Consider the following 13,622-nt stretch of genomic DNA (forward strand, 5'->3'; position numbering starts at 1 on the left):
TCGCTTTCTATCTGCCTGTCATATAAAAATAAGGCAACGATATGTATAATATAGTTAATTAGACAATGTATAATTTGTATAATTTATTAAGACAATGATATGTATAAATTATAGATGGATAATTATGTATATAACTTATATTTGTGTATATGAATGTGCAACCCCTGGTTAATAACTGTAAGCGGGTGTCTCTTAGAAGAAAATTAAGATAATAATAATAATGAAATCCTTCAAGCTTCTCCCAGGCGAAACCGCCACCTTCAACTCCTTCGATATATTATCTACTATTCATATCAAGGATAACGATATCCAAAAAGCTCTTATCTCCCTTTTAAAAAAAGGGCTTTGCACCGCTTATCAGATTCCCTTAATAGTTTGGGGAAAAAATGTTAACAGCCTCTAATCCCTATATTACGCCATATTTTTAATAAATCAATCCACGAAGCAATTTATTCCACTCACCTCAAATGAGTATTTATTACTCCCGCACACCCACAAAAAAAAAAAAAAAAAAAAAAATCCTAAACCGAGATTGTAAACTACTGTCCTATAACATTACTAAAACAGCATATTCAACATATTTGACTCAATTATTCAGAAACAGCTATCACACTTTATAAATCCTATGTTATCGAAAGATTTACATGGATTTAAACCTGGGGGATCGTCTCCTTTTGGCAATATGTTTCTACTGAGCTAGATAATTAGGGGAGTGCGGGTAATGTCATTTATATCAAACTATCCAGGGCTTTTGATTCTGTTGGATCATGTCTCCCTAAAACAAAAGCTAATCAAGTATGAAATTACCAACCCTTTATTAACTTAGTTAATGGATTATATAATCAGGTAGTTTACCAAATTAAATTACCTGGAGGAGTAATTAAATTTCTGGTACGAAATGTAAACTCAAAGAGTTTACATTTCGTACTGGGAAACGCAGGGCTCTTTTCTGCTCCACTTCTATTATATATGTCAATGACCTTGCAAATATTAACTATTCCAAGACATTAAAATTCTCTTATATGCGGATGATATTAAAGTTTTTTTTAGCCTACAATGATTTTGAACACTGTCAACCATTACAAATTGCACTAAATAAATTTCAGTAGTTGGGCGCGTCAAAATAAACACTGACAAATGCAATATACTTAAATTCGAAGACCCAAGAAAGTTAAATGTCTTATATTCTTACAACGTACATAATAAAATATAATAGGTTTACACCCATAAAATATTTAGGACTTATATTCACATATAACGACTCATTTCAAAATCATGTCAATCACATTATATCTGGAGCATATAAAAAGATAGGACTTATTAAGAGACTAACTGCAGGTTTATACAATTCTGAACTAATCAAATTCTTATTACACAGACCAGAATGACAAAATATATTTTGAAACAGGACCTCATCTACAAAAGCAGCTTATACTTAACTTATTTAAATAAATATCGCCTTAAATCTCTCTCAACCAGAAGAGAAGACAAAATTGAAATTTATCCATAGAATAATCAATAGCACATCCATTAATCTTGATTTATTATCCTATATAGCAATTCCACAATATTATACGCATAAACATACCTTATTTAAAATAAAATTCCGAACAGAGTATGGAAGTCTTTCCCCGTTGAACTATTTACTCGCTCTAATTAAACACTACGAACAAGATCCCCACGTCAGCTCTACCTCATTCCAAAATATTTTTTATAATTAATTTTATTGACTTTAGATCGTTCTTTTCAATATAAATTAAAATAGCATATTTTAATGTGTAACACAAATTTCTTACTTTCATCGAATATTATTTTATATATAAATATGACAATTGGGTAAACCTGTTATGTGTATATAAATAAAATGTCAGCCGTCACACAGTGACCTTCCACTGAGCCCGTATAACGTGGTTTACCCTTCTCTCACCACGAAAGTTCACTTTGCATAATCCTTTACAATTCTGTCTGCGGGAGGTGGTTTGACCAGCTCGTACACCTTAACCAGAGTGGCCAAAAGAAACAGAGAAGACGTCCATTTACGATATGGAAGCACCGATGCACGAGCACTCTATAGAAACTGTGATATACGTACGTGCTGATACTTTATCACTTTGAGTTGCACGACCACAGGCAGATTACCACTGCTCTAGCGTACAAAGCTGCTCGGCTTTTTATACTGCGAGCTATGCGGCATAATCCATTACGGATGGAGTGGTCACGATTCAGTGATCACTCAGTGTATATTTACATTCAAAGCTCTTTTCCTCCGTGAACACAGCTCATTCACCAGGAACGTTCTATACTTTTCTCTATGTAAAAAGAGAAATCAGTCGCTGGTAGCACAAAGTGCTACCAGCGACTGATTTCTGGAGAAAAATTCTCCTCACATCATCATATATATACACTTCTTGTCGAAATTAATAGAGCGAAATGTTTTTCATGAATATTTGATATTATAGCGATATTATTCATGATATTATTCATGAATATTTGATATTAATGCGAATATTTGATATTATAGCCATCCTGGCACGCAAATTCCGAATTATTCATGAATTATACAACTTATTCATACCTATAAAAACACGGGTTGCGACCACATCACTTCATTCCCGTTTTTTTGCTTGCTCAGTGGGATAGTCACATCTCCAGTTCTCAGGAAGGCAAGTTATCGTCGTTTAGATGATTTTTTAAGAATCATTTAAACGACAAGCCTTTGCACGATTTGAAGTCGGCAGTAGCAGGCGAAGGTGGCATGTTGGCTTAATGTGCCACGCAGTGTCATCTTGGCACTGTGGAAGCAGTTTCAGGATATAGGAACCATTACAAGAAGAGCTGGCCAAGGTTGCCCGAGGGCTACGTAAACCGGAACAGACCGCTACCTTGTTCTAACAGCAAGACAGAACTCTGCGATGCCCTGTCATCAACTGTCTCTTGAGGATGCTGCGGCCACAGATGAAAACATTTACAACCGAAGCTGTGTTAAGAAGACTCGATTCAAGTGGACTCTACGCAAGGACACCAGTGATTTGTATTCCATTAAACCCAAACCACCGCAGAGTTCGTCGAAACTGGTGCCATGAACGTGGGGTACACTTCTGTTCTCTGATAACTCCTGGTTTAGCCTACAAGAAGATTCTTGGTGTTATTTCATCTGGCGACAACGAGGAATGCGGTACCATCCCACCAACATCAGAGAAAGGACCACTTACGGTGGAATACTGATCAACGGCCGCATCCCTTTTCATGTTTTTGATAACTGCACAGAGATACCAAGAACAGATCCTCGAACTCTAGTTGCGACTTTTTAGGGGTGCAGTTGGCCCAGATTGTTCTTTCAGAAATTACGCAGAAAAGCAAGCATTAATTCTAAAATATTAATTGCCCGCAAGCAATAAATATTTTATGCATGGCCTGTCAGGCTATTTGATAATATTGTTAGGGAAGGTAAGCCTCCCGTAATACATATTATGTTAAAAATACACACGTGAGTGCATCAGCCCGTTTAGGGTGTTAATGATATCACCATTAGGTGCGTTAGCATACATAAGTAAAGCGCCTATTGCTTTTATGCATGGCCTGTCATTTCAGTCTTGTCTGTCTGTCCATATATATTACAGCGTTGTGAAGAACTGTATTCATGTAGTTTGGCAAATGTAGATGAACTGGTGAAATAATACTTACTTTAGCCTTTTTATCTATGCTTTCTGCTAACTTTTCTGTCATTTCTTCCATTATTTCCTCTTTTGCTTGAGGGCTATAATAGCTGATGTCGATACCTTTTTCGAGTAAATACTTATCCCACTGCTCATTCACTTGTTTTTCGGATGGACGATCAGAAGCTACAAATTAAAAATGTATTTATTAAAAAAAGTCGAAAATTTATGAAATTTGCAGAAAATATTTCGATGAAACCGCATTTAGGAAAAATAAAACATCAAGGGCTATTCGCGAATGAGGAAGCGCAAGGAGGAGGAGGAAATCAGATTACAACGTGTTAGGGGTGAGAGGAATTCGCACAGTTTAATAACAGGTTTTCACATAAAAATACTGTAAATTGAATTTGTATAATTAAATAATAAAAGGAAGGGGAATAAAAATTTTTAATACAGTGCCATGGCAAGGGACAGTTAAAAAAACTGTAATTTTTGAAAGGACCCTAATATAAGGTTATTAATTTAATTACCTTAGTAATTAAGACTGTTAATACCAATTATACTTGGATGAAGGTCAAATCGTTCTTTAGTTGAAGGTTATTCTACTAAGAATTGAACGACCTTCAACTGAAGCCGTTCAATTGCATCTTATAAAGATGAGCTACCTAAGAATTTTATCACTAGAAGTTTACTACCTACGCTGGTCTAATCAAATAATAGTTAGAAAGAGATTAAGGATAACAATATATTTTTTAGTTTCATTTATAGTTCTCCATAGCACAAAATATTTCAAACGCTCCTTGACTATTTTGCATCGTTGGTTTTTCTCTCCATACACTAAAAAATTTTCTTCCCAGTGATATTTATTCGAGCCAATGGGAGAAGAAAGCGAGGCAATTACGTCATTATAAATGCAATTAATTATTGACAACTGCCTCTATAATGTTCACCAACCTCGTGCACATGTTTCGCTGTCTAACATTTGATGTTCCATTGTAACGTATTTTGTATTTTAATGAATATTGTATATTTGTACAAATAGTTTAGTAATTTGTAAATATTTAAAATTTTGTATAGTTTGTAAATATTTTAGTTAAATGTTTTAGTCTTGCTCTTTCGGATGCAACAATATTCCTCGTGCATTGTGGGAACCCGGAGATAAAGGCCTTTTCCTAAGTGACCTATGTGAACGCAGGTAAATAATTACATAGTGATATTTATTCGACCTTGAAAATGCCTCGCACTACAAATACACAGGTAAATAATTACATTGATCATAGTGACATAGTTGGGGTCTCACCCAACTCCGTGTTTTTACTCTGTGTAGAATACAATACCCTGCGTAAGCCCAGGTTGTGTGTTAGTATGTGTTTTGTGAATTATTATATTTGTGAAGTGTGGGTTGTGTTGTTCCTCTGGCCACTTAGCCTGTGGAGAGCCACTAACAACCCCAGTTTCCGTCACCAACACTTGGAAGCGGGCCAGGACACATTAGGAGAGATAAAAAACGCTGGCGGTGTAAACCTTGCGGTAGCCTAGGCATCCAAGAAGAACCCAAAAAAATTGGAAAGGAGATAGGAAGAGGGGAGGATAAAAGGGGTAGAGAACAGAGGAGGCAATGTTGAGGCACTCGCCTGATTTAAAAGGGGAGACAGTAATTGAACCCCTGGTAGAGGACGCCCATCTTGTTCCATAGGGCGGGAGTTGAATTTGGGTGGTGGGGTGAGCCACCAGGCAAAAGGGGGTGGGGCCACACAGGGTAGGAGAAGGGGATTGGGGGAAAGAGACTCAACCACACCAGGTGGTAGGAATAAAAGAACAAAGGGGAAAGAGATTCCTATGTTGGCGTGTGCTTTTTGCAGCTCTGTCCTAATGGCCAATGTCGGCATCCCACATCATGCCAGCTAGGAAAAGCTACAGCATGGTGTCAGCTAGGATACCCATGAGTCCCTTGAGGGCCTGCATAGCCATCAGTCTGTTCGGTGAAGAGGCTAAGATAGAATATGCAATTAATAATAACTTTCATTCACTTAACATTCACACAAGTTTACTTTTTATAGTTTTTTCTTACACTTTGTTTTCTTTTATATATTAGATTAGATATCGATCAGTGCGTTTCGAAAGGTGTGTCTTTTAATTAGAAAAGATTTGACTTACTCCATCATACCTCTACATAGAAAAGTGTAGAATTTACGTAGAAAAGCGTGCGCGTGGGTTGGCGAGCAAAGCGAGTAGGGGGCGAAGCCCCCTAGTATATATTAACAAAATTTTGTTTTAGCAAATCTTTATTGCAATAATAATAATGCAATCGATACTTTGCAATATTGCCCTTCACGGCCAATATGGGTTAGAACTAAAACTTGGTTTAGCTTTTTTTATTTATTTATTTATTTATAAATTTCATACAAAATAGGGAACATCCAAAGACAATGTAGGAAGATAAAATCAAAATGATACATTGTACAATATAAAAATTAAAATAAAGTCGGTCACAAACAATAAAGTTATAAAATATACTGAATGAAGTTTATATAGTTGCGACAAACTTATATGACATACAATTATGCGCGAACTGCATTAACAGAAAATTGTCCTTCAGGTCAGTATAGTGGTTGCTTCTCTTGTTACTGGTTTGGAGAGGTTTGCATTCGAATTCCGTCCATGACGAGAAGAATTTCTAAAGGTCACTTTTGGGCTATAATTAACCTATCTCAGGCGGAGGGAGTAAGGGGGGTTTACCCCACGAGTTATTCAGGGTTTTTCAGCCCGCATAGCATGGGGGCTGAAAAACGGCTCGTCAATAACAATTTATGCAGACGCAATATGGTCTAAATCGTTGATGCTCCTAAAGATCAACAGCAAAAAAATATTTCGGTACTTGCACATCAGCTATAATTACATGTAAGGAATATTTAAATTATATTTTCACAATGCAAATACAGCGATAAAATTATTGATCGCAATTTATAAGAACAGTCTTATCGTTTAACAGCTTCGAGCATTAGCAGGCCATCTTACCATCTATTGTAGCACCTTTCTCGTACAAAACGGCTACACTTTGTTCAGCTATTAAATACTGAAACGCCAAACATTTCTTCCCTTCGGCGAGATAGCGATCAAAAACACGTAATTTCTTCATATCATTAAACGTCTTCTTGGACGGCGCCTTAGTCTACGAATAAATACAGAAACTGAATATAAAATATATAGAAGAAAATATCAAAATCGTCGTCAGTTTAATTTTTCTCATAATGAACTATTAGTGGGCAAGAAATCGTAACAGTTAACAAAAATTGGAAATTTTGTGAAAAACTAGTAAATAAATAAAATAATCAAATCATAATCGGGCATTACGTGGTATTGGATAAAACCTACCTCCTTTGCAACGTCGTCTGACTGATGTTGCATATTTATGCAGACTTTAGTTGCGATTGCACCATCCGGTTCCGATTAGCGAATTCTTCTCAATGTGACTGCTTGCAACGAACTTAAAAGAACCCGAGAAAAGGAGCATCTTCTTAATTTAATGCTACAACCTAAAATGCCATCGTTCTACAATTCTCCGCTTAGCTTCAAGAAATGGCTGAAAGAAATCGGTGTGAGTAGGACGGCAGTGATAAGAAACAAGCGCACGGAGTGAAGAGAAGTTGGGGGAACCAAGATGGGCTTTCTGAAGGGACTAAAATGTTCACCAATGATTGTTTAGCGAGGAATTGAAAACTATAGTGTTCATCTAAAAAAAAAAAGTATACAATCGGAATGCGTAAGAACTCTCACAGCTACAAAAGGTCGTTACATGAGTATTAATGCAAGACCAGTCAAGTGAAAACGGACGTAGAGAGTTAGACAAGTTACGTACTTTAAAATTTCAGCGTCAACGTCTGTGGAGATGAAATGTGGGAATCCACGGTTCTCACTGCAATGAACTGGATCAACAGTGATAAGGAGTTGAAGTACTCTAACAGTGCTGTCTCTGAACTACATGGGATAATGGCGAAGATATCATCGACATATCTGCACCGCATTGTAATCGGTACAGGCGAGCTCAAGAATATTTGTTCCTCTAATTCCTCCATAGCGATGTTAGCAACGACGGAGCTGACAGGAGCGCCCATAGCCGTACCGTGTATTTGCTTGTATAGGGAATCGCCGAAGGTAGTGACGCTGCCTGACAGGCACAGGTTGAGGACAGCACAAATGTCCTCTGTGGACAACGATGTTCTTCTCGGTAGGCTTGGGTCATTCTCCAGAAGTCGGCTGGTACAATGAAGGACGCCATGATCTCGCTGTCAGGAACCGTGAGTTCTTTAGTTAGGCGAATGAATTCCTCGCTGTTGGTGTAGAATTTCCCACTATAGGTATAAGGAGTAGCGCGATGCATTTAGACAATTCATATGTAGGCGCGTTGCAGCAGGACACAATGGAAACCTGGGCGGTGCTGTTTACCTCAGCTTGCTTCAGGAATCAATCGTCCCACACGTGAAGTATTTGAGGATGATGATGAATTTTATTTTCAACACGATGGGGCACCTCCCCATTCATTTTCATCGCGATGTTACGGCTTATCGAGATGAAACTTTCTCAAACAGATGGATTGGACCAGACCAGGGTTTTCCAAAGTGTGGTCCGCGAAAAGAAAATACTGGACTGCGAACAACTTATTTCAAATATACCTACATAAAACTATCAGAAAATTTCCTGAAAAAAATGAAAATATAATAAAATACAAAATACCAAGTTATACTAAAAATAAAACATAGAAGTACTTTTAAAATCTGTTGAACGTGCAGAACAGCCAGCAAAAGGGACAAAGGCAGGTTGATCACAGAAGAAAAGATACGGAGAGAGAGAGAGAGAGAGAGAGAGAGAGAGAGAGAGAGAGAGAGAGAGAGAGAGAGAGAGCAGACAGACGACGTGGAATGATGTAGTGCAGGCATGGAAATACATCAAGACAGGTCTCTGCTGGTATGGATGAGATAAATGGAGGGATGCTGAAGGCTGCAGGCGAGGCGGAGATAGCGTGGACATACAGACTGTTCCATAAGATCTGGGACTAGAGACAAGTGCCGAAGGACTGGAAAGAAGGTTTGATCATCCCGTTGTTCAAGAAGGGGAACAGGAAAAAGTGTTCCAATTATAGAGGCATCGCACTGACATCACATGTAAGTTGTATGAGAGAGAATTAGAGCGGAAGATAAGAGGAACGATTGAAAATAGGATGGCCGAGGAACAATATGGCTTTAGGCCTAGCAGATCGACGGTGGATCTAATTTTCTGCATCAGGCAATTGATGGAAAAGTGTTATGAACACAATAATTATGGATGGCATTTTTGGATATAAAGAAAGCGTTTGATGCCGTAAAGAGAGAGAAACTGTGGGAAGTTTTGAGAAACTTGGGGATAAAGGACACCTTGTAGAGAATTGAGAATATGTGCACCAATACAGGAGCAAAGTAAAAACAGTGATGGAGTTGACAGAGAGCTTCGAAATAACATCAGGTTTGAGGCAAGGAGGCGTCCTGTCACCACCACCACTGCTATTCATAGCTGTCAGGAATGATGTGCAATGTAGAGTGGTGGAACAACTTGGACAGGACCAGATGAAAGACATGCTCTCCGCAAATGACCTCTGCATATGGGGAGAGAGCAGGGAACAAGTTGTTGTATTGTATTGTTATTTGGTTTTTAGGAGCATTAGCAACTAAGGCCATATTGCTCCGGGATATGCGGTGGTCATTCCCTGACCTTTCCGCATCCTCCGTATTTGGTGGTGACGGGCTCGAACCCCGGTCTAATCAAGAAGCGTGTGCTACGCACTGCTGCTCCTTCCCACCTGGCTACGGAGACGCCTAGGGAACAAGTGAAACGGCAAGTTGATATATGAGCTAGTATGGCCAATGAATTTTGACTGGTTTTCAGTCAGGAGAAGGGTGAAGTAATGATTCTAAAGAGGAGTGGCGAGCTTGACGGATACATTACAATGGAAGGAAAAGAGCTAAAAATGATTAACAACTTCGAGTATCTAGGAAGCACCATTACAAAGACTGGAGTAATAGACGAAGAAATAAGTAGGATTCAAGCAAGCGGGAATTTCTATAGGCAGACAAGAGATCTAATCTGGAACAGGAAGATACCACTGAAGTGTAATAAGGCTATATATCAGGCCTATTACGTACCAATTCTGACATATGCATCTGAAACTTGGACTATGAGGAAAAAGGATGAAAGCAGAATTCAGGGGGCAGAAATGAGATTTGTGAGGAGCATAGCCGGAAAGACAAGACGCTACAAAATCAGGAATGACATGATTAAGGAGAGAATTCAGGTTTAAAAACTCCAGAATAGGTTTGAAAGGTCCCTTTTGAAATGGTTTGGACATGTCAAGAGCATGAACCAGAGGCGTTTGCCAAGAAGAATGTTTGATTTACAATTAAGGGGTAGACCAAGGATGAGATGGCAAGACCGATGTCATTAAGAGAGGTGGAAATTGCAGTGAAATCAACTACGGAGAGAAGTACACGGACAGGGCATGGTGGCGAGGCTTCATACGTCGACCCGTGGAATAGCGGAACGATGACAGATGATGATGATGATGACTAAAAATAAATTTAATGTTTTTATAATTTATTAAATTTATATCGATGATGCCTTCAGACGACTCTGCTCTTAACACAAAAAAAAAAGTGGCTGATGCGCCACTTTTTTTTTTTTTTTTTTGTGTCATCAACAGTCGGAGAGAACCCGACAAGCGGAGTGTACGCGTCTATTGTTGTGTCTTATTCATTTTCGCCGCTGTTTCCTGTGAAGTGATAAATTTAATACATAGTATTACGCATTTTTAAATAAATATTTATATAAATATCTTGTCATTTTTAATACGGATAAGTGGCAGAAGAAATGTCCACCTAACAAGTCAAGTGATGAGCAGCCTAGTACTAGTAGAGATAATAGAAATTTATTAATAAACGCTCTGGCAATGGGCAGACTGACAGCATGGAAAATAAATCCAAAACCTCTTGGACAAGGCGGTATTATGAAGTTTATTTAAAATTTGGTTTCATGTGCGATAACCGCATGCCATTGTGCGTTATTTGTTGTGAAACGTTTGTCAAATGAATGCATGAAACCATCGAAACTGAAACGGCACTTAGATTGTTGCATCCAGAATACTCAAATAAGCCAAAGGAATTTTTCATTAATAAGAAAAATGAATATATTTCATTTAGAAGAAGTTAGTTTGTAAAGATGGTTTACGTGAGATGTTGCAATGAAGACTTGGTTATGGATTCATATGAAGTTGCGAGACTAATAGCCGAGACAGGATACCCTCATTGGTGAAAAGTTAATACTTCCAGTAATTACATCTCACCTTTATAAAAAGAAAGAAAATCAGCTGCATTTACTGTCCTTATCAAATAATACGGTGAAGCGTAGAATTGTGGAAATGGCGAATAATATTGAAGAAATTCTCATAAAGCGCATTCAAAGCTGTCAATTTTTTTTCTTTACAACTGGATGAAAGTACAGAGATAGCAGATAATGCCAATTAAATGTGATTTGCAAGGTATGATTTTAAGGACACTGTCAGTGAAGATTTTTTGTTTTGTAAATCCCTGCCAACGAGAACAACGGCTGAAGAACTTTCTAAATTAATGAATAATTATATAACTCCAAGTGGAATCGATTGGAACAAATGTGTCGGATTGAGTTGCGATGGCGCCCGGGCAATGGGAGTTTCCCGTACGGGACTTTAGCCGAGGATCAGATGTGGCTCCAGATTGTGAATGAGTGCATTGTGGTATTCACAGAGAAGCGTTAGCTATGAAAAAAAAATGCCTTTGGTTTTGAATACAACTATTGAAGAATGTGTCAAATTTGTTAACTATATAAAAGCCCGTTACTTGAATTCCAGAATCTTTACTTAATCGCTTCCTAATTCTTTGCATTGTTTATGCAAAGAATTAGGAAGCGATTATGAACATCTATCAGGAGGGAATGTATTGAAACGACTAATCGAAATGAAGAATGAGTACTCATTGGTTTTGGAGCAACATCCTCTATCAGCAAAGGGCGCAATTTAAAGACAGGTTTAATAATTTTAATTGGTTAATTAAGGTATCCTACTTATGTGATATTTTTGGTATTTTAAATGCCTTAAATTTAAATTTACAAGGTATTGATATATATATTTTTAAAGGAAAGGTAGAAGCAGTTAGGAAGAAAATTCATCTGCGGGTACTTAGAGTTTAAAACGGGAATTATAATTTTCTTCCTAGTTTAACTAAATTATAAAAAGAGTGTTCGACATTCCAGCTGAGATTTCTACGGCATTAAAGAATACCTCTTGGAATTGAAATCAAACTTTCAAGAATATTTTCTTCCAATTGACAACAGTAAAATATGGATTCGAAACCCATTTACTTTTAAGGTGGAAGAATTCTGTTTCAATGAACAAGAAATTGATTCTGTTATTGAACTGTCAAGTGACACAGCATTAAAAGATCGCTTCAATCAGGTCTCATTGATAACCTTTTGGCTAAGTTGCCGTGAAGTATATAAGCATTTATCAGAAAAAGATCTGAAATTTCTTATGTCATTTGTAACAACTTACAAATGTGAAACCGGATTCTCAACATTACTTTTTTTAAAAAACAAAATGCGGAACAGATTGGATGTCGAGCAAGATTTGAGAACCAAGTGACATCTTTTCCCCCCCTGATTTAAAATTACTATATAATGGAAAACAGCATCACCCTGCTCATTAAATAAATATTTATTTGCCCAAAAACAGACTCAAAAATATGTCAATTTTGTGTAAACTTTTGATAATAAATAAAGAAATGAATTACCTATCTTTTATTTATATTCACTGATGTTAATGAATACCTAATTGTATTATTACTGGTATGTTAAATGTCCTAATATTAGAGTCATTATTTCCTGAACCTATGAGTATAATTATTGAAAATACATTAATTTATAGCTATAGGTGGGCAGCGGAAAAAAAAAACTGCGAACACCGTTCAGCGCTTGAAAAGTTTGGGAAATCCTGGATTGGACGAAAAGCAGTGTTGAGTTCCCTCAGCGTTCTTCAGATCTAACGCCATTGGATTTTCATTTATGGGGATGCCTCAAAGATAAAGTTTATCCGCAAAACCAGGTACAGCAGAATGCGCAGCAATATCAAGAGAATATCTTAGGTATTGCATGCAATTCAGTTTCTCGACGATATCAACAATGCCTGGATGAGAATGAAAGACAATTTGAACACTTGCGTTAGTGCATATTTTTTTCTCACATTTTTTATTCATTACAAAATTATAAAATTGAATTTGCGAAAATAAACATGGAAGTTATTAACAATCAAATTGTGTATACATTTTTTTCTGGACACCCTGTATAGCTCAATTAGCTCCAGGGTGGTGCACGTGAATCAGCTTCTCCTACCAACAACAGCAAACTACTTCATTACTACAACAACCTCTAAAGAAACCATCTGCACGAAATTACTGAAGAATAGGGATAGAAGATAGACAGGGGATGGTATGCCATATATAAAGTGATTGACAATTATTAATACCATATCTTTAGTTTAAAAAATCGATTTCTATCGCTGCTGAAGAGAAACAGCTGAGAATGCTGCTCTTCTGAGCAGCATTCTCAGTAGCCACTAGCAGAGCATGGCCAAGGAAATTCGATAGCAGAAGTTCTACGATGTGGTAGTCACTGCAGCAGGTACCATTGTACCTGCTGGCTGCAGTGTCTGGAATTCCTAACGAATACCACTTATTATTCTGTAATCATCTATATAACTGAACTGTTTATGGAAAATGGGACAATGCCTGTTCTGTTGCCTTTAGGCCATTCCGACAGTACGAGAAGTGGTCAAAAGAAGGGAGTAAAAAAGACATAGGTACAAAATTAATTCTGTTTGTTTTTTATTTTTCAATGTATTCATCCCCAAGT

At 37.3% G+C, this 13,622-nt stretch overlaps 1 protein-coding gene across 1 annotated transcript in view; it reads right to left on the reverse strand.

Annotated features, from left to right (window-relative positions):
• The window catches only part of LOC150085757 (uncharacterized), a 97,475-nt gene that overhangs the window by 48,868 nt on the left and 34,985 nt on the right, over positions 1-13,622 (reverse strand). Inside the window, exons 10-11 of the mRNA XM_090374682.1 lie at positions 6,675-6,828; positions 3,685-3,842 (exon numbers count right to left, since the gene is read on the reverse strand). Of these exons, the coding sequence (XP_090230808.1) occupies positions 3,685-3,842; positions 6,675-6,828 (312 nt within the window). The remainder of the gene's footprint in view (positions 1-3,684; positions 3,843-6,674; positions 6,829-13,622) is intronic.

The sequence above is a fragment of the Mastigoproctus giganteus genome, chromosome 5 (genome assembly GCF_048544385.1).
Source record: "Mastigoproctus giganteus isolate SK-2022 chromosome 5, ASM4854438v1, whole genome shotgun sequence".
NCBI lineage: Eukaryota > Metazoa > Arthropoda > Arachnida > Uropygi > Thelyphonidae > Mastigoproctus > Mastigoproctus giganteus.